This window comes from Crotalus tigris, unplaced genomic scaffold (assembly GCF_016545835.1).
Source record: "Crotalus tigris isolate CLP2741 ecotype Arizona unplaced genomic scaffold, ASM1654583v1 scf7180000018879.704157, whole genome shotgun sequence".
Classification (NCBI taxonomy): domain Eukaryota; kingdom Metazoa; phylum Chordata; class Lepidosauria; order Squamata; family Viperidae; genus Crotalus; species Crotalus tigris.
In genome coordinates this window covers 462,366-484,495 of record NW_024097253.1, presented here as the reverse complement: position 1 = coordinate 484,495, position 22,130 = coordinate 462,366, and the positions used below count along the sequence as shown (strand labels likewise).

The 22,130-nt window shown below is 41.1% G+C and overlaps 1 protein-coding gene across 5 annotated transcripts in view; it reads left to right on the top strand.

The window, feature by feature from the left end:
- The window catches only part of BCLAF3 (BCLAF1 and THRAP3 family member 3), a 51,128-nt gene that overhangs the window by 27,930 nt on the left and 1,068 nt on the right, over positions 1-22,130 (top strand). The window contains exons 9-11 of one of the 5 annotated variants that reach the window (XM_039357223.1): positions 9,523-9,637; positions 15,612-15,704; positions 18,311-18,460. In XM_039357223.1, coding sequence (XP_039213157.1) covers positions 9,523-9,637; positions 15,612-15,704; positions 18,311-18,460 — 358 coding nt within the window. Of the gene's footprint in view, positions 1-9,522; positions 9,638-15,611; positions 15,705-18,310; positions 18,792-22,130 lie in introns of those variants that run through there. The other 4 variants (XM_039357222.1, XM_039357224.1, XM_039357225.1 and 1 more) reach the window with 4 other exon arrangements.

The following is a 22,130-nucleotide window of genomic DNA, read 5'->3' as shown; positions in this document are numbered from 1 at the left end:
AAATGGAAACAGGGGCACATAATTAAGACCGATTATCAACAGACAGCCAGAATATACAAAGATGAAGTCAGGAAAACAAAGGCTCAGAATAAACAAAGACTTGCAACAGAAATCAAGGATAACAAAAAAAGGTTCTTCCAACATATTAACAAGAAGAAAAAAGTCAAGGAAACTGTAAGCCCACTAAAGAAAGAAGATGGCAAGGTAATAATAGGCAACAGGGAGAAAGCAGAGCTCCCTTAACCTTCATACTTTGCATCAGTCTTCACACAAAAAGAAACCATAGCCCAACATACTGTAAAAAACCACTGCAAAAGACATACTAGAAACAAAAATTAAAATAAGCAGGAAAATGGTAAGAGAATACCTATCTGACCTTGACAAAGTTAAATCACCAGGACCCGACAAATTACATCCCAGAGTTCTGAAAGAGCTGACAGGTGTTATCTCAGAACCAATGCTCCACATCTTTCATAAATCCCAGGAAACTACAGACCAATTAGTTTAATATGAATACCTAGAAAAGATAATCAAAAAACAGATCTGCAAACAACTAGAAGCAAACAAAGTTATAACCAATAGCGGACTTTCGGTTTGCCATCGTGGTGCCGCAGATGCTGGAAGACGAGTTCCGTTTTTTGCGACCAATTTCGTCCCACAGGGGGACCCTGGAAAGAGTTGAAAGTCACCTTTAAAGCAACACGGATGAAACTGGGTGAGATTTGATCTTCTTTTTAAGACTTTAAGTATTTTTTCTTGTAAAAGCTGCCCAAAGTATTTTCCCCATGTGAGGAGAGAAGGAAGGGAATTTCTACCCCACCCTCTAAGAACAGCAGCAACTAACTACCCAGGGGAAACAGCAACTATAAGAACAATTTAAATCTAATTGGATGTATATGCTTTTGAAACTTGGGGACTAAAAGTGTTCCTATTCTTACTGGAGACGTTTGTTTTTATCTAAAAAAAAAATAAAACTTGAAAAACTATCATAAAAACTTTGGACTTAAAAAGCTTTAAACGGCATTGGTGACATCTTGTGGTGAAGTATAGTATTATAACTTGTTATTGCCTAAAAGAGACTTGGCTTGAAGCCCAGACTCCAGAAAAAACTTCTTTGACCTTGACAGTTACCATCTGTGAAAAACTCAGGTGCAAAGAAGGAACTTCTGGGTCACATATCTGGCCTGTTTGAACTATGAATGTAAACTTTTATTGACTTTCAGAGCTATACGTGGGGAATTGCTTTCCTATTTCTTTATACGAGAAGCATCTGTTATGACATAAGATGATGGAATACCTTGGACTTATACCTTACTTGACAAATAATTTCTATTATAAAGACCACCTATAATATGTGAAATAGATGTCCCATACCTAGCTATAAAAAACAAAAAACTATTCTTAGTGTTTGATTCTTCAACTTAACATATTATCAAGAGAATATGGATAGAGACCAGGAAAAAATCCTTTCCATGTTAAAATCAGTACATGAAACCATCCTTTCAGCTTGTGACAAAATAAGATGCAACATAAAGGAATAGCGTGTGGTCCTCAATGGAACCGCATCTACATGGAGGGAGGTATGTAGTGGAGTGCCCCAGGGCTCTGTTCTGGGCCCAGTGCTCTTCAACATCTTCATCAACAATTTGGACGAGGGGATAGATGGGGAACTCATCAAATTTGCAGATGACACCAAGCTGGCAGGAATAGCCAACACTCCAGAAGATAGGCTTAAGATATAGAAGGATCTGGACAGACTTGAACACTGGGCACTATCTAACAAAATGAAATTCAGTGGTGAAAAAAGCAAGGTTCTACCTTTAGGCAAGAAAAACCAAATGTACAGGTATAGTATGGGGGTACCTTGCTTAATATTAGTAACTGTGAGAGGGACCTCGGAGTCCTAATAGACAATCACTTAAATATGAGCCAGCAGTGTGCTGCAGCTGCCAAAAAGGCCAACACAGTGCTAGGCTGCATTAACAGAGGGATAAAATCAAGATCACGTGAAGTGTTAATACCACTTTACAATGCCTTGGTAAGGCCACACTTGGAATACTGCATCCAGTTTTGGTCACTGCAATGTAAAAAAGATGTTGAGAGTACAGAGAAGAGCAACAAAGATGATTAGGGGACTGGAGACTAAAGCATGTAAGGAACGGTTGCTGGAAATGAAGAGAAGGACGAGGGGGGACATGATAGCAGTGTTCCAGTATCTCAGGGGCTGCTACAAAGAAGAGCTATTTTCTAAAGTGCCTGAAGGTAGGACAAGAAGCAATGGATGGAAACTAATCAAGTAGAGAAGCAACCTAGAACTAAGGAGAAATTTCATGACAGTTAGAACAATTAACCAGTGGAACAACCTGCCTCCAGAAGCGGTGAATGCTGCAACACTGGAAGTTTTTAAGAAGAGTCTGGACAGCCATTTGTCCAAAATGGTATAGGATTTCCTGCCTGAGCAGGGGGTTGGACTAGATGACCTCCAAGGTCCCTTCCAACTTTACTACTACTACTACTACTACTACTACTACTACTACTACTACTACTACTATGATGCCAGCTTAAATATACAAACCCAGATCTTGACTACAACCAAAAAAACTAAAAATGCAGAAAATAACAGAAGTGGAACAACTAAACACCAAGACAGAGGACTCAAATGACCAACAGATCCAGCCAACGAAAAAATCAGAACGGGGAGGGACAATATTGAAAATGGAAAAGACGTTTTACAAAAATCAGAAGAAATTTGAGAGAAAGAAAGAAGAACAGATTGAATGGAAGATAAACCTATCAGGAGAAAAGCAAAGTTTTACATCTAGGCAGGAAAAATCAAAGGTACAAGTACAGATTGGATGAAACCTGGCTTAAAAACAGTAACTGTGAGAAGGACCTTGGAGTCCTAATGATGATCGCTTGACTATGAGCCAGCAGTGTGCAGCAGCAACCAAAAAAGCTAATATAATCCTGGCTTGTATAAACAGAGGCATAGAATCAAGATCACGCGAATTATTAGTACCGCTTTATAAAACCCTAGTAAGACCACACCTGGAACACTGCAGCCAGTTTTGGTCACCATATCACAAAAAAGATGTTGAGAGTTTGGAAAAAATTCAGAGAAGAGCAACTAAGATGATCAAAGGCCTGGAGACTAAAACAGACGAAGAACGGCTGCAGGACTTGGGTTTGGCTAGTCCAGGGGTCGGCAACCTGAAACAATGAAAGAGCCACTTGGATCTGTTTCCCTCACAAAAGAAAAAACTGGGAACCGCATCATGCATGCACACGCGGAATGGGGCTTCATTAAAGAGTGGAGCCTAAGGTGAGACATGAACCGGCCCTGCCCGTCCAGCTCTGGTATGGACGGCTCTGCCATCCTGGCTTCTCCTCTTGGAAAAGACTACTCTTCCCCCCGCCCCGCGCTCTCCCTCTCTGGGACTTTCTTCTTTCTGCCTTTTGGCGCGAAGGTTCCCAGGGAGCAGAGGAGGAGGCCAACGGGGAGAAAGAGCTGCTGCGGCAAATCTTCCAAGGCGGCAGCAGACAGCCGCTCGGGCTCACCTATCTCAGCTTGCTGCAGGAGGCTGGAGTTAAGGCTTCTGGCTCTCTTTGGGAGGGGTGCTTGGAAAAGAGGATGAGAAGCGGAAAGTGGGAGAAAGGACTTCTTCCAGCTCTCTTGGGTTCTTTCGCTGGGAGGGCGAAGAAGCAGCAGTTCTGCTCCGCAGAAGTGGGAGCAGGTGACCTCTCCTTCAAGCTTTGCCAAGTGATTTCAGGAGCGAAGTGAGGTCCGAGTCCCTGGAATGTCAACTCTGCAAAAGAGGGAGGCGATGGTGGGATTAAAATAAAACGGGGGGAGAGGTTGAGGAAACTCAGCAGACGGCTATATCAGAGGGCAAGCAAGAAAGGCAAGATCAGGGAGAGGAAGAAAGCTTTTGGGGCTTGCCCAGCAGGCAGCTACTCCTCACTCTCAGAAATCGCCGTGGCAGGCAGGGACCGCGAGGAGCAGCCAGGATTGGAGGAGCAGAAGTCAAGACTGCCAAAGAGGAGGAAGGAAAAGAAAAGTGGAGTTCTTTAAATAGTCACACACACTTTTACCTTTTTTTCCTATTTTTTGCAACGACCAGTTGTAGACATCCACGTGTGTATGTGTGTCAGGTTTGGAAGCCTTCGTTTAAATCTGCGCACGGCCCGGACTGCCGGCGTTGCCATGGGATCACCTGCGGTTCCAGCAAATGCGGCATGCTTCTCTTTACAAATGAACGCAAAAGGTTTCAGGGTTTTGCTTGCCTGCCCGCCCGGGTGGAGAACCTGCGCTGCCCCTTCTCCGGCCGGGGAAAGAGGGCCAGCCCCGAGCCTGTCCTGGAGGACTTTTTAGGCCCCGGATACCCCCCACCCCCTCCCCCGTCAGCCCAGGCACTGCAGCTCCACAGCAGGAGGGAACCCTCCAGACCTTTGGTACTCCCGGCTTGCCGGCAAGGCTTGCAAACTCGGCTCCCGCCAGGAAAGCAGCACCTTTTGAGGCAGGGGCTCCTAGCAATTGCATGCTTTGGGGAAGGAGCCGGGCGACCTGCAAGCAGGCAGCCGCTGGGCATGAAGTGAGCGGCAGCAGCTGGACAGCACAAATTGAGCAGCGGCAGGAGGGACGCAGGGCCTTGATTTGTTGCTTATCAAGGCCGTGTTCAATTCGTGCTGCCCAGCGTCTCTTGTTCCGCCACCACTCAGGCCCCTTTTTCGCCGCTGGAAGCATGCTGCATTAGCTGGCACCACAGCGGGAGGTCCCACGGCAACGCCGACAGTCTGGGCCATGCACCACCGGCGTCTCTGGTCCTGAGCTGTGGGCTGCAGGAAATATCTGGACCCGAGTTGTTCGCTGCAAGGACGCCCTGCCTACGGCAGCGCCACCAAACCGCCTTCTTTGCCGCTGGTGTCCCCGGGCTGGAGCAGTGAAAGCTGGTCCAGCTGGTCGTCAGGGTGCGTAACTGGGCCATGGATGGCAGGCCTTGCTTACCGGCAACGGTGGAGGCTTCCACGCCAACCGGTAGGTCTTCTGTGCCGCTCCGCTTGGACCGCCGGCTTCTGGCTGCGGGGCTGCCTCCCTCTGGAGCTGTCTTTCCTCCCCTCCCATCTATGTCAAGCCCATGGGCAGATGGCGTCCCACAAACCAAAGAAGTTGAACCGATCAATTCAAACTTCAGAGGTTTTTTTATGAGAAGTTTGAATTGATTGGTTCAACTTTTTTAGTTTCACTTTTTTTTTTTTTTGCACTGCACATGGCTGGGAGCTGCAGGAAACGGCTGAAAGAGCTGCATGTGGCTCTGGAGGCATGGGTTGCCAACCCATGGGCTAATCTAAAGAAAAGAAGAAATAGGGGAGACATGATAGCAGTATTCCAGTATCTGAGGGGCTGTCACAAGGAAGAGGAGGTCACTTTGTTCACCAGAGCACCAGAGGGAAGGATGAGAAACAATGGTTGGAAACTGATCAAAGAGAGAAGCAACCTGGAATTAAGGAGAAACTTCCTGACAATGAGGACAATCAACCAGTGGAACACCTTGCCTCCAGAAATCATGGGCGCTCCATCACTGGAGATTTTTAAAAAGAGACTAGACAATCACCTGTCTGAGATGGTATCGGTTCTCCTGCTTGAGCAGGGGGCTGGACTAGAAGACCTCCAAGGTCTATTCCAGCTTCTATTCCATTCCACTCCATTCCATTCATCCTGTGGCTATGCTGGCTAGCGATGGAATGCCTTATTTTTTCTGCAGTATGCACCTAGGAGGCAGTAGGTCTGTGGGGTTTAGATGTATTTAAATATTTGTTTCTTCTGCCTAATTTATTAAATCAATGTCTAATTTGAAATTAAATGTTTCAGAGAAATCCAGGGTGGTTTACAAGAAAGCTCTCAAAGACAGCTATTGTAAAGCATCACCAGCACTGCTTAAAACAATATTAAAAGTGTGTATTTTAAGAAATAAAAATATTAGTAGTAATTTACTTAGTGCTGTTTGACCATAAAATGTTTGTTGTTCTACATATGCCTGGCTGAACAGTGTGTTTGGAGTTGCCTCTAAAAGGGTGAGGGATGCACTGTTCATATTTTTCTTTGGAGAAAGTTCTATAATTGGGGTGCTGTCTCTGGGAAGGCTCTGCTCGTGGCTACTGTTCTATAAACCAAACCAGAGGGACCATCTGGTCTAAATGGATGGCAAACAAAGATGATTAGGGGGCTGGAGGCTAAAACAGTGATGGTGAACCTTTTAGAGACCGAGTGCCCAAAAACTGGCCCTGCCCCCGCTCCATCCCCTGCCCCGCCCCTGCTCCGCCCCTCATTCCCCGCTCCGCCTGCCCACAGGGCCACTCACCGCCTCCAGGGCCCACCGCAGATCGCCCAGGCAGCCCAGCAACACTATGGCGGTCAAGCCCTCTGCCCATGCCCTGCAGCATCAATTGTGCGTGAGGGCAGAGTCTTGTCTACACTGCCTGGCTGCCATGTCCTTGGCTGCGCTGCTCCGGGTGGGCCACACTCAGGGGTGACTCTCCTTCAGAGGGGCTGCTGGAGAGGAGGGGGTTGCGGGGGGGAGGCGAGGCTGGGGCAATGGCACATGTGCCCACAGAGAGGGCTCCAAGGGCCGCCTCTGGCACCTGTGCCATAGGTTTGCCACCACTGGGCTAAAACATATGACAAATGTTTGTGGGAATTGGGTATGTCTATCTTAGTGAAAAGGACTAGGGCTAGTGACATAATAGCAGTGTTCCTATATTTAATGGGCTGCAACAGAGAAGAAGGGGTCAACCTATTTTCCAAAGCATCAGAAGGCAATAACAGATGTAAACTAATCAAGAAGAAAACCAGCTTTGAACTAAGGACTTGTGAAAACAACTAACCAGTGAAAAGGCTTGCCTTCAGAAGTTGTGAATGTTCCATCACTGGAGGCTTTTAAGAAGAGATTGGATATTCCATTGTTTGGAATGGTATAGGTCCCCTGCTTGAGCAGGAGGTTTGACTAGAAGTTCTCAAAGGTCTCTTCCAATTCTGTCATTCTTTGAGAGAAGCGCTGCCAACTTTTCCCCCTCCCCTCGTCCCTTCCTGAGCACAGAGACAGAGAGGGAGGGAAGGAAGGAGGGGAGGGAAACAGGAAGAAAGAAAAGGAAGGAAGGAAGGAAATGGGAATGAAAAGGAGGGAGGCAGGGGAGGAAGGAAGGAGGGAGGGAGGGAGGGAGATTGGAATGAGTGGGAGGGAGGGCCTGAGGGAAGTCCTACCTTACCACCTGGCCACCAGCAGCCCTGTTGCCCTTTCACCATCCCCTGATGGCCTCCCATCCTATTGCTGAGGATGCAAGGGTTACAAAGCCAGGTCTCCTCACATGGAGAGGAAGTGGGCCTCCCTCTTACCCATGCTTTGCTCTCCTGCACCCACCATGAGCAACCTGGCCAAGGAGAGCAAGCACAGCAGCAGCAGCCTTGAGGAGGAGGTAAGGGCAGCTGGGTGCCCCCTCAGGGAAGTGCAGCTGGGCTAGGCAGGGCTGTGGGGTCCCGGTGCTGTGGAAGCTCAAGGGCTGGGCTGAGCGCTTGACCTCCACTGCCCAGGGCCCCGGGCAGTCCATGCCACTGTCCAGGCCCCCCCGTGCACAGCCTGAGAGGGACAGTGAGGCTCCTCAAGTGAACAATGCCCTGACACTCGCCCCAGTCCCACCCTCCCTCCGCCGGAGACCCTCGGATCCGCCCCAGGCCTGCACAGGCACTCCTGACACAAGTGACATTGAGATGACTACGCACACCCAGTAGGCCACGCCCATGCCAGCCACACCCACCTAGTAGGCTGCACCCACCCCAGCCGCACCCACCTGGCCCCCCAAGGGCAACCACAATGCTGATGTGGCCCTCAGTGAAATTGGGTTTAACACGTCTGCCCTAGCTACATCCTTATATTGTGAAAAATGCTAACCAGTCATTCAAATGCCCTAGGCAAGTATGTTTCATATATGTGTATCTCTTTTAGCTTTTGGTTTTGCTGCACTGCTACCATCTTTCAGACAAACAATTTGCTATCAATTATCTTTATTCCAAAGTTGAATTTTATAAGCCAGTTTAATTAATGTAAAATCCTTTCCACGACATAGCCTTCAAAACATGTACATTCCAAATAGCTGTGCCTACACAACACTAACATATCTTATCTTCAGCCATAATATTAGCAAAATGCTGTCTGGCAAAGCTGTTCCGAACGATGAATGACCAGGTAAACTGGCTCTTTGCTAAACTATAGGTCATTCTTTGCTCTCTATAATATATTTGTCACCCACACTCAGGCCAGATCATTCATTATTTAAATAAACTTTGTTACACATTCAGAGTTCCCAGTACCAAGCCATCTAGCTATAATTTTTGAATTCAGGTTATCCTTCAGTATAAAACAATACTAGGAGGAATACAATCATTCCACATCTGTTTGGCAGATGCTATATTATATGTCAAGCACAGTCAGAGCTACCTTTTTTCAGAATTAGTTTATTAGGTTGTTATATATTCTTAGGATTTGCTGTGGCATTTGAATTTTGACACTGGCATCCACTGCTTTACATTTTTCACTGTAAATATTTACCATGTGTCTACAAAATGCAGGCCATTTTATCAACCATCAGTTTCCTGGAATTTAGTTTTGTTTCATTTTACCTAATAAATTTAAGATAATTACCTTATTGAATCTCTTATATTTTTATTCACAATTTTTGAACAAAAATATTTTTAATATGGTAAAGTGGCTGTCATTAAAATTGATGCTTTAAATGTGTTTAAAAAATGAATCATTATTTTTACAAGATGAATTGCCAAAACTATTGAGCTCATATCCATTTAACTTCTCTATTTATGAGGCCATAGAAAAAGATTGCTGGTGGCTGCCACCCTTTTTCAGTTCCTTTCCAAACTAGAAGATCATCCAAAAGCATATTTTGTTTAATTTGACATTTTGGCAGGAGTTTTGGCATTTATATTATATTTGAATAACTATAGTGTCTCTTTGAATCACTAATCTGTCAGATTGTATTTATGGAATGTTTGGTTCAGACTTGATCATGAACAGCTTTGGTCTAATGGACATGACTGAATTGGTCTAAAATGATTGGATTAATTTCAGATGGATAAAGATGTACTATAATGTCTTAATATGCAATAATAATTTGATAGATATTGAATAATTAGAAAATACTAATCTTCTAAAACAGATCATTTTAGAGTGTTACATTGAACTATAAATTGAACTTTCAGAAGAGAATAAATAGTGTAGCTTTTGCACAAATACTTAATGGTGCTTGATAATCTGCAAATAATAATGTATTTAGTCTCCACATATGGAAGATTGTATGAGCAAAAATACTTTATGATTAGCATGTTTATTAGAAATATCAGATGACTGTTGAATTTATCAAAGTTTTCATAAATTATGTTTGATTTAAATTTTATATGACTGACAATTTAAATACATTTATTTAAATTGATAAAAGCTGAAATATTTTGTTGTTTAGGCATGCACAGGATAATAGCTTTGTAAAACTTCAGAATGCTCAAGCATACAAATACCAGAAATCACCAAGATTCCCAAGTCAGCCTTTCAGAAAATTTATTAAGAAACCATACACGGTAAGTTATTAGAAATTAGTTATGTACTTTCACAATTCCATTTATTTTGACCGAGCTTTCATTGTGACGTTTTTGTTGTAGCTTTGTTTGTATTAACTATTATACATTGCCTAGATTCCTATAATCTTAGGGCAAATTATAAATACAATTAAATAAAACTTTTTTAGTTTATCATTTAATAATGGGTTATCTTTAAAGCAAGAGGCAAAGACTCTTTTCGCTTTAGAGAGTTTGAAAAAAAATGCAGAAGTTTAAGTTACTTGCACATTGTGTCACAGAGCAAAAAAAATATTGAGTTTTTTCCATTTTTTTCTGGGACAATATGTGAACAGCTCAAAAATAGCTACAAAAAGTGAACTTGATAAGATTTTATACAGAAAATACAGAATTAGTTGCATTGCATATCTTTCCTTCTACCAAAAAACCTTCAAATTGTGTGTCACATTTTGAAATAATTCACACCCTAAAAAGAGTTGTTACAGAGTAAATTGGGTTAGATTATAGATTTTATTATTTTTAATTTCAAACAGAACTTAATAAGGCAGAAAGGCATAATATTTGTAGATGAAGAATCTATAGACATAGACTGGAAAGGCAGTGTAGGATTATGGAAAGAGAAGCAGAGAGAGTAGGAGAAATTTTTTAAAATGGTTTGGCTGTTTTCACTCAGTCAGCTAGAGAAACAAGCTAAATTAGCAGTTCTAGCGACTTTTTCTATTTGGCTCAATAAAAGGAAGGTTCTATCAGGTTTTAGAAAGTGAAATACAGTGATTCCTTGAAAAAAACTGTTGACAAGAATGAAACTCATGATTGCAGCCACATTTGTTTGTTCCTAATAGTCCTCTTTTCTTGCACCTATAATAAGCTCTTCCTCTTAATAACAGTAAACATGATTATCCTTGCCAACAAGAATTTTTTTCCCTTATGAATTTCCAAATCTATTATATAGAACAGGGCTTTTCAATTGGTGGTACGCGTACCACCGATGGTACATTGACACCTGGCAGGTGGTACGTGACCATTCTAGAGAAGTGGTAAAGGGCGAAGGGAATGAGCTGAACTGGTGGCAGCACCGCACAAGCCTGAGTGAGAGACCTCTGGAGCTGCAGGGCTGTCAGGGCTCAGCAGAAGCACCAGGATCAGTGCCGCTTTCCAGTTGATTGGCGCTTCTGGACTCAGCAGAAGCACCAGGATCAATGCCACTTTCCAGCTGATCAGTGCTTTTTTGGGGCTGTCAGGGTAGGATCAGCGCCGGGCTCCAACTGGAGCTCGGTGCTGAATCTGGCACTTCTGCTGAGCCCCAAAGAAATGCCAGTCAGCTGGAGCCTGGCGCTGATCCTGGAACGTCTGCTCAGCCCAGAAGAAGTGCCGATCAGATGGACAGATCCCGCCCCCCAAAACAAACATGCTTTGTGGGTAACCTCCCAGCATGACAGAAGTGACCAAAACCTGTTGCATCCACCCAGCAGACAGGCAGGAGGAATAAAAAACCAAACACCCCCCACCACTGCCTATCCTCAACAGCAATGCTCACAACACCGAAAACCTAGGACAGGAGGAAGAGAGTGGCCGGGCGGGCAGGCAGGTGTCTTGCTCGATTATGACTTGGGGGGGAGAGGGCAGCTTCACCCCCCCCCCAAACTCTGTCCTCACAAAAGCAGAATGAAAACTCCAAAAAACGACAAGGGAAAAAGGTTAAAACAGAAGAGTGTCTTGTGATGGTTTGCTTCCCTACTTCCTTCTAGTAATTTAAATATGTAAAGACCGCAAAAGAAAAAAACTTGGCTTTCTTTCATTATAATTCAGAAGGGAGGAACTGGAGGATTTGGGGGGGGGTTGTTTCAAAGGAAGGGAAAGAAGGGATTCAAGTCTGTGGGGGGCGCAGCAAGTGAATGGTGATGGCACATGATTTCTGGTGTTGGGAGGGGTGGTCTTTTTAAAAGAGCAAAAGGAGGCAAAAAATAAAAATCCCTCACTCCACCCCCAAGAGCTAGATGCGGATGTGATCTTTTTTTTTTTTTCTTGTTCAGAAGAGACACTCTTCTGTTTTAATCTTTTTTTCTGGTTGTTTTTCGGAGTTTTCATCCTGCTTTTCTGAGAGGGCAGCATTTGGGGAATGTGAAGCTGCCCCCTTTCCCCCCCAAGCTACCAGCTGAGCAAGACGCCCGCCTGCCTGTGCTCTTCCCCCTGTCTGAGGTTTTCATTGTCGTGAGCATTTCTGTTGAGAATTGGCAGGGGGGCTGTTTGGTTTTTATCCCCCTCCCCATCTGCTGGGTGGTTGCAGCAGGTTTTGGTCACTTCTGTCGTGCTGGGTGGTTACCCATAAAGCATGTTTATTTTTGTGGGGGGATCCCAACTCCGGTTGCTAAACTTGCTTAAATCCTCTTCCTCCACCTCTTCCTCACTGGAGCCCCCCTTTATCTGCAACAGTGCAGCAGGAAGAGCCCTGTTGAGCTGGGGATAATGGGGATCTGTCCTCTGCGGAGTAGGGGCAGGGTTACTATGCTCCCTGTCAATCAGGTTTGATTTCCTTTTTTTCTCCCCCCCTCCCTCCGTGCTTCCCTGTTTACAGCTGCCTCTGAGCCCCTCATTTTTGGGAGTTAGCATTGCCGGCATCTCTTTTTCCTGAGCCCCTCGTGCTGGGTAACTGTTGCCACCCAAGAGCTGTTTTAAAGTTAGGGAATCTTTGGGGGATAGCCAACTAGCACCCCAACACCCCCCATGCCTCCACTTCAAGTGCAGAAGCCGCATCCCCCTCCAAAGCCCCTGCAATCACCTATCAGCTTCTTTGTCAATCAGAAGGAGAGAAGGGGGTAGAACAGTGCAAAGATTAATGTCAGAGAAACAGGCACAAGTTTCCCAGTAAAAGTGTGGTAAGTGGTTGTACAGATAGTCCTCAGCCTACAACCACAATTGAGCCCAAAATTTATGTTGCTAAGTGAGAAATTTGTTAAATGAGTTATGTCCCATTTTATGACTTTTCTTGCCACATTTGTTAAGTGAATCGCTGCAGTTGTTAAATTAGCCACACAGTTGTTAAGCGAATCTGGCTTCCCCCATGAACTTCGCTTGTCAGAAGGTCGCACAACGGAATCACGTGACCCTGGGACACTGTGACTGTCATAAATATGAATCAGTTGCCAAGCATCATTCCCCACCCCCGATTGAAAGCCACCGGTTGAAAAGCTCTGCCGTAGGATATTAGTTAGCCCTGTTATTCTCCATGATTTTCTGTGGAATCTCCCAGTTGTGATTGGGAAGGTCTGGTATATCTATTGTGCAGATGTATCTGTACTCTATGCCAGCTACTTAATTGTGCCATTCAATTTATCCTGTTCCTGCCTGCTTCTATACCCCGCCACAATAAATTGGATTGAGACCTGTTTGCACCACGGGTCCTGTGTAGTGTGTGTTTGAGTGCCTTCTTACTGTTATATTCCCAGAGTTGTGAGTGCTTCAACACTGGAGCTTTTCAAGAAAGGAGTGGACAACCACCTGTCTGGGATGGAATAAGAATTCCTGCCTTGGGAAAGGGGGTTGTGTACAAATTCTGCAGATTAAGAGGTTGTACAGTCCCAAGATAGATGGAAGGAGAGGGAAGAGGTTCAGTATAGCCATACCCTAGAACAGTGATGGCGAACCTTTTAGAGACTGAGTGCCCAAACTGTAACCCAAAACCCACCTATGCATCATCGAGTGCCGGGTGGGTGTGGCCCATTGGGTGGGCATGGCTGCGGTGGTAATGGCAGACTGGGTGGGACTAAAAAGTTCAATCAATCAATTCCAACTTTGCAAGATCCTTTTTTTTCCCGCGAGAAGTTGAAATTGACTGATATGAGCCTTTTTTTTTTTTGCACACAGCAGCGGAGGCCTAAAGCAAAAAGGTTTTATAAAACCCAGCTGAAGGGCTAGGACTGGGGCGACAGCGCGCATGCCCACAGAGAGGGCTCTTAGTGCCAGCTCTGGCACCCGTGCCATAGATTCGCCACCACTGCCCTAGAATCTCAGGATATATCTAGTAGGTTCAAAGTTTATAATTTTAGTTTGGCAAGATTCTGTCCATTAGGTATAAGCAAATAAAGGATTGGACTTGGTTGGATTTTGCTGTGTCGTCTTTGGGTTTAAGCGTGACAGATACCAAACCACTCTGCTATGTGGTCTCCTGGGAGCTCAACCCCTCTCTCTTAACTGTCTCTCTCTCTCGCTCTCTCTTAGACTACATCTTGATGTCATCCATGTAGAGGAGGTAGCTGATGGAGTTCTACTCTTGAATTTGTATCCATATCCACTCCTTGTGATTATCTGGCTGAGTGGGTTTAAGTGTATACAGAATAGTAGTGGGGACAGTGTTATATATGGTATATGCTGCACTTGATGACAACTTGTGTGAGATGTCTTGAGTTGAATCCCAGTGTTGTTTTCTACGGTTAAATTGAGTTCTTGAGAAAGATCCTTAGTGTCCTATTGCCTTTGCATAGTGCCGAGCATTCACAGATCCATGTCTGTGTGCAATGAGTTGCAAGTTTTCCGGTAGTCAATCCAAGTTGTATCAGATTGGCCTGTCTTGACCAGGCATGTCCAACCTGCTGCCACTGGTTGCATGTGGTCCCGGACAGATAGTAATGCAACTTCACAAGATCGTAAACTTTTAGCATTATTATATGATTTTATATTATAAAACTGTGTTATATATTTTATATGTGGCCCAAGACAATTCCTCTTCACTGAGTGCAGTCCAGGCTAGACCTTAAGTCTTGAGCAACTGCTCTATCTTATGAGCAATTGGTGTTTTGAGCCTCTGGTGTTGTTCCCAATTCCCTTCTGAGCTGTGCTGATATACTGGCTCTTTTGGTCCTGTAGCTTAATGGCCATAATGCCTGATAGGACTTCTTGTAGAAAGTTGTAGGGAGGCAGGTTATTGACTGATAGTTGGCTAGTGCTGTTCCCTTATGGGAGGTTTTCATGATCAGTACTATCCTTGCCTGAGTTAGTCACTCTGGGTGGGAGCTTGCTGCTGGCAGCTAGTTCATCTGTGCTGCTAGACATTTATCCACTGCTTTAGTTTCTTTAGCCAGTAAGTCTGGATTATGTCTGGGCTGAGTGCTATTCAGCTCTAGTTCAACAGTAGCAGACACTGTTGAGTGTCTGCTACTGTGATGATGACTGTGACTGTTCTGGGAGATTATTATGGTCTGCTCTCAGGTCCTGCGGCCCTTTGCACTGATATTATGTGTCTGCTCTTTCTCCCATATGTCCTTCCAGTACAGTTCAGTCTCTGCTATTGGTGGCTCTTGTGTTATTGTGTTATTCCACTGCAATTGGGAATGCCCTTTGGATAGTTCTTTGGAAAAAAAGGCATTTATCTTCTTGGTCTCTGCTTCTCTGATTTATCTCCTTAGCCTGGTAAGCAGTGCTATGAGCCTTTGTTTAGTAGTTTCAAGGCCTTCAGATGGAGTCAGGCCCTTGTATTTTTTCAGTAGTCGAGTTTTATCCTTAATCTTTACACCTTTCTATAATTCCACCAACTGACTAACCTCTTTCCAAGTTGTCTTGATATTAACTTCTAACCTTATTTTCGGGGGTGGGGGTGTACTGCTTCTGATTGTGTAGCCTGTACCAGTTCATTGGTTTGAGTTATGCGGTAGTAGGGATTTCATGATTCTTTTGGAATCTTCTAGCATACTATCTGATGGTACTCCTCCCCTGGTAACTCACCTTGAGGGTTGGTTGTAGCTAGTTTATCAATGATCTTATATCTCATATCACCTACTGTGCTCTGTAACAGAGGCAGTGGCAGTGACGTTCCAGTTTCAGGTGTGGCTGCACATCCAGTTGTTCTTCTGAGTCTCTTTCTCCCCCTTTTATTGCTTTTGTTACGGAAGAAAAATAAGCATTCTTTATGTTGGATTTGCAGGGCTTATAATTTGAAAAACCTAAATATTCAATAAATCATTGCAATTTTCTTTTAATATAGAGCCATTATACTGAAAATTCACATGATGATATTGCAACCAATCGATTTAAAAGACCAATTGAAAATCCTGAAACAGTTCAAAGACCCATCAAGGTATAAATTTAATTTTACTGAATTGTACTGGATCAGTAGAATTACTTTTCTCTTTACAATATAGTTACACAGTTTAGTATTAACACAGACTATAGAAGGTCATTATAACTAGAATAACTGAATGAACTATATTTTCTAAAACATTCAGTTTCCTCCAGTAAGAAAAGTGCTATGGTCCTTGGAAAATATTCCTGTTGCAGAAGCACTTTGTTTAAAAAATAAATATGCCTTGTATCTCCTACTATCTGCTGTGAGTTGTAATGCATGAATCTAGTGAGTTTCTATTCACAATAGGAAAATAGATATCTAATTAAAACTGGAACAAGTTTCTTTTAAAATTCAAAACTGAATCATTAAGATAGAGTCATTAAGCAACATAAAATTGTTCTGAGACTCTTATGCTGTCTCTCAAAATAAACATAATTTAAATAAGCTATTACATTGTCCTTTGTCTAATGGAAATTATTGTCAATTTAAAGATACACTGGTTTATGTAAATCTAAGTTTATTCCTTAGATCAGGGGTCCCCAACACCTGGTCCATGGACTGGTACCGGGCCACAGCATGCCAGCAACCAGTCCACATAAACAAGCAAAGCCCCATCCAAGGATTGCAGACAGCACACAAAACCACGCCCCCTTCGCTCTGCGGAAAAACCTCTCCACAGAACCGATCCCTGCTGCCCAAAAGGGTGGGGACCTCTGCCTTAGATTGTGGAGAATGGGGATGAAAAAAGATATTTTGGACCTTTCAGATATTTGCATAATATTTGTTAGTTTGTTTATTAAATTTATGTAACTGTCCATTCGGTGCTACAACTCTGGACAGCCTGCAGCAATGGAAAAGCAAGTTTGACCGATTAAAATAAAAAAACTGTTATAATATAGGGTTTAGTTGGCATATAGGAGGATATATAAAAAATTATTCATCAGAAATATTGAATCTCTTAAAACTATTACGACTGTACAATCATTCTTAACTATTGCTTTTGCAGTAAAAAATACAGAACCTTTTAAATTCTAATGATTTATTTAAAGTTATTTAGAAATTTTATGCACATGCATTTTCAGAGAAAAGCTTCATTTTTTAATCATCTTTTTCACAGATCAGAACTTTCTCATGAGAGGGAAATCTGCAATAAGGATTGCCAATATTAATTAGTAGTAATGGAGGTTGTAGGAATTAAAGTATGTTACTCCATATGCTGAGGCATTGTTCTACATTAGAAGAGTTCTTATAAGTTTGAGGTCTGTGTAGCTTCCCTTGTTATTTATCAGGCTTTTTGTCCTTTCTGACTTTTTTAATTTTTATTTTTAAAGAGAAAGCATGTTACAAATTATTTCGCTGCAATGCCAGAAACTTTCTTTTTAAGAATACCTTAAAAAGGTATTCTTTAAACACTAAATATAATGGGTGGCTGCAGTTCACTGGTTTGTTTGGAAATGTGCCTACTTCCCCAAATGGATGAAGATACGCAAAAGTACTAAGGAATTTCATACAGGAGAGATGGCAGTAGTACTTGATAAAATTATAATTTGTTATGTCTCCTAAGGTAGATGTTTTATAAATAGGCAAAAATGAACCTACTCAAGCAGTTGTTTTGTCATAATATCTACATCATATTCTTTCAGTATTCAGACTGCTATCCTGTAATGTAAGCCCTTCAGATTTCTTGTTTACCTTCTGACAAATCTTCCCTCTTCGAGGGAAATGGGTAGTCTAGAAATATGAAATAGAAATAAATAAATAAAACTTTTGAAGCCTTTGCAAGGAGACTTTTATATATGCACTAGTGTCTATGAAACTCTCTAAACATATGTGTGACAAACCAATATTTTCTCAAATTTTAATGATATTTAACAACAACAGCTATCTTCAGATGTGTTGTAAATAGTATTTTTAGATGGTATTTAATGTTAGCCTATAATATCTGAACCTTTTAAATTTGGTGATGGAAAATTGGATTGATGGAGCTAAAGGGGTAGTAGATAAACCAACAAGAAACAAAAATTAGGAAAGTTAGCAGATGATAATGGTTGGAAAACATTAGGATGTTGAGAAGAGGCCAACCTAGTTTAGCTAAATCATGTTCTATAATTATCATAATTATACTATATTTCCTAAATAATCAGTAATAAGACCAGCTAATCCTACATATTCTTGAAAATTAACGGCAATATTATACTTCTGAACTTCATTTTGTGTATTATGATTTCAAATCATAAGACACAAAGTTTCATAAAATCTGTTTATTGTTAATGGGGTGGGGAGGCTGTGAGCACTCAGTCAAAGCCCCATTTTATGTGTGTTATGCTACACACAAAAGGGAAAGCTATCTCCCCTCCTGACCTTGATGTTTTCTTGAATAATGTTTCTCTATAGTATTCTAGCTAATGGGGTTTGGGGATATTTTTTTAAAAACGTTTTGCTCTTTTTCCTAGAATATGGGCATTTTTCTTCAAAGTCATAATGTGCGTGTATATATACACACACAGATAAATGCATACACAAATAAAATTTATACTTAAAGTTCTTGATTCTTCTATTAAGGATTATTTAGCTAAGATTATGAAAACTATTACATGATTATTATTTTTTCTCAACAGTGCAGATTTATTGATGGGCGCCCCCACTTCAGATCAAATTTAGTACAAAAGGGATTGTACATACAGGCTAAATATCAGCGGTTACGTTATGCTGGAGCAAGAGGAGTTACGACTTATAAAATCAGAGAAGAACTTTTGAGAAAACAGCAGGTAAATGAATTATTTTGGGTCAAAGTTTGAATGGTTGCCAAGAAAAATATAATTATGGTTAATGACAAGAATTCTACAAATAGATAACAAAATGAATTCTAAATACAAATGACTATAGATGACAACTATACCTTCACTGCAATCAAATCATGGCAAGTTCTACAACAATTATAATAAAACAGTTGTCATTATCTTGATAAATATAAAAGATAGAAATTGAAAGGCTTTAAAAATATATTTGATTGATTTTTAACACAATCACCTTAATATTTGGTAAACAGTGTGTTGTCTGAGTTAGTATTTAAAAATAATAACAATTAATTTCTATAATATAGTCCATATAATGGCTTTGCTTGATTTTCTCTTCTTCCAATAATATTCTCTTTTGCCAACCTTAAATTAATACAGTTCTTATTATTTGAATAAATGACAAATTTATTTTTCTCATGCTTCTGCAAATAATAACCACATCAATATAAAGCTTCTTTTCTAATTGCCTCATCATAGATCCTGTTTACAGAATTCTTATTTAAATTTGTTTCCCCACAATATTCAAAGCATTCTTACTGGCTAAGATTTTCTCAAAATTAGTTACACTTAAGTATTTAAGTCTTTTTTCTCATACAAGCTATCCCAACACTTTTACATTTCTCATATCTTAAAAAAAGAGAAAACAATTCTTTTATATAAATATCCCAACATTTTTATATTTCTTATGTCAAAAAACAAAACACAAAGGAAAAAAGAAAGAAAAAATACTGTTACTTGAGGGGTTCATCCCTCTTATACTAATCTTCATTTATATCCAAAATCTTTCTATTTCTTTAGCCATATTCAAACAGATGCTTAATTTTTAAATATTCCCTCTGGTAAATCCCATCATCTAATTTCTTAATTATCACTTCAGCCCCCCCCCCTTTTTTTTTTTTTGCCAAACATCTTTCCTGATCAATACGTTTCGCTGAATCAAAGAATCTTTCCATAATCTTAAAAGTGTTGTTGCAGGTACAAAAGGCAAAACAGGTAAGATGTTTTTATAGGAAGGTTTCACCCCTTCATATTCACTGAGAATCTTTTCTTTTTTTCTTTTTCTTTCTTTCCTTCCTTCCTTCCTTTTCTTTTTATTTCTTTTCTTTCTTAATTTTATTTATCATTTTTTGTCTCTCACGTTCTTGTAATTCTCCTGGCAGAGTCCATTTTGTCAAATCTTTTTTCTTGTCCTCAAACTTATTTTGTAATCTTAGGGTATAGGTTACATGTCCAGTATTTCCTGTAAGTTTTTCCCCCTTCTGGGTTAAGTCATATTTCTTCTATTGTTAAGTTCCATCTTGAAATCTCTCTCCTCTGTCTCGTATTCAGTTGTCTGTTTTTTTCTGCTTACTCTCTGTTTTTATTTTCTGAGAATAATTGTGTTGTAAAGTTAAGTTGGAGATGTGTTCATTTATATTTTCAAAGTTATTTTTAATTTCCTCATGGTTTAAGATCATTGTTGTTTGGTTGCAACATAGCATAGATCTCTTGGTATATTTCTGCAGATCTCTGGTTTTTCATGATAGCTAAAAATCAGGATTTTCCTTTCTCTGCAGTCAGTTTTAGTCACAGTTGACTTAGTATATGTAATCCAGAAAGGTCAATTCTTTTTTTTTTAGAGTTTATAATTCTCACTTTGTAGAAAGCCCAAAATGTTTTCTTTCTTTTTTGTCACAGCTGTTCTTTCTTATTAAGACATTGAAGGTCACCAAAACCACGTTATCTTTTCCTGGGCTTTGCCAGTCCCTGTAATAAAGCAATTTCTGTTGTATATTTTTATCCACCGCTAGATGTCAGCACCAGTCAGTAATAGACAATTGCTTACTTTTATTCTCATGATTTAAAAGGAAAATCTTAACGGATTCCACCAATTTCAAACTTATCCAAATTAAGTCATATTCACTTCATTTCAGTATATTTCTGTTCCCCCTGAAAAGTTTAATTTGCCACTTCCATCTGTAGGAGGGTGGGGCAAAGATTCCCCCCCCTTCTCACTTTCGGAGGCTTTTTGCTTCTTGGGGTTTTTTTTTTTCTTTTTTCCCATGAAATCAATTTTCAAGTAGAAGAGAGAAAATCACTGTTCTTACCCAGTTCCAAACATTTTGTTTACAGTCAGCTTAAAGTAGTGCTTTTGGGCTTTGGCTGCTTATAGCTTGGGCTAGACTCTGAAGTTAAGCTAGTCTTTCTCCTGCTGGTTTCTGGAGGGCTTTTCCCAAACTGATTGGATCGACCACTGTCTCTCCACAACCAGCGGGACTTCCTTCCTTCTTTGTTGCCTCTATGGCAGAGGTTCCCAACTTTTTGGGCATCAGGGACCAGTTACAGATTTTTCCGTGGACTGGAGTTGGCATGGTTTTGTGTGCTGCCTACATCCTGCAGATGGGGCTTTGCTTGTTTGTGCGGACCAGTTTCTGGCATGCTGCAGCCTGGTACTGGTCCATGGACCAGGGGTTGGGGACCCCTGCTCTACAGGGCAACTTCAGGCCCATTTAGGGTCCCCTAGCAGGTAGAAATTGGCCGTAGGGTACAGAGCGCCACAATCCCTTGGCTGCTGTGCTATTGTGCAAAACCGGAAGCCTGAAATTGAAAGGCTGTTTTTATTGTAACAATTACTTAAACATTTTTGATGCAAGTATGAATTATAAGTACATACCATATCTTTGAGTATTCATTTATTACATTTATATTTTCTTTGTTAGAGTAGCAGCTTGGTTTCATGATAATCATGCAAGATAGATTATGTGTGTGGGGGGGGGAATTCCACCCTCAACCTACTATTTATTTCATGATTGCTAGTTATTTGTTTCTGAATATAGAAAGCTCAAATAATAGAAATTTGAACTGGCTAGGAAAAGTAGACTTCTTACACTTACCTGTTTTGATGAAGTGATTGCAGCTATATGGTCATCATCTGAGAATCAGTGTGAGAAACATCACTGAAGCTGCCTAATATGTTAATTCTAAGGGAAGAAAATATAACTCTATATAGCTTTCAGTAAATTATGGTTCTTCTGAGTTTTCTCCTTTTTTTCTTTTTTTCTCTTTTAGCAACAAGGAAGCAGTGAAAAAAAAGTTTATTAAAGTCAGTTGCATCAAGCACTACCTTTCCCATAGTCTTCCAACAGACATTTGAATTGATAATAGCATAGCAAAACACATAAGATCCTTACAGTAGTAACCTGAATATTCTTTTTATTCTATATTATTCTTTTGCTGTCTTTTTAAAATATAAACTTAAAAGCATAATTATTTTTTATTGATCTATAGACAAAACTGGGATTCTTTCAGTTTAAAGTGTGGGCTGCAAATTAAATGTACAAATTAATAAGTATATCCATCTTTTAAAATATAGCACAACTAAATGAGTTAGATTTTTTCTTAAGCTGGGCCAAGTGATAGTCCTTTTCTTCCTTTTTGCTGACTAGAAAAAAAAAATCCTGGGTTCACACTATAATGTAATTGGGTTGATTTTGGCAGCAGGTAATGAAGTCATTGAAGCTTAGCATTATGTAGAATCCAAGCCACAATAGTTTATACAATAAACATGATTAAATCCTCATGTAGTAAATGCAGTTGGGAAGAATGGTTTGGTTCACATTCAACATTAAGCCTTAAATTCTATAAATAGGCCAATGATTAA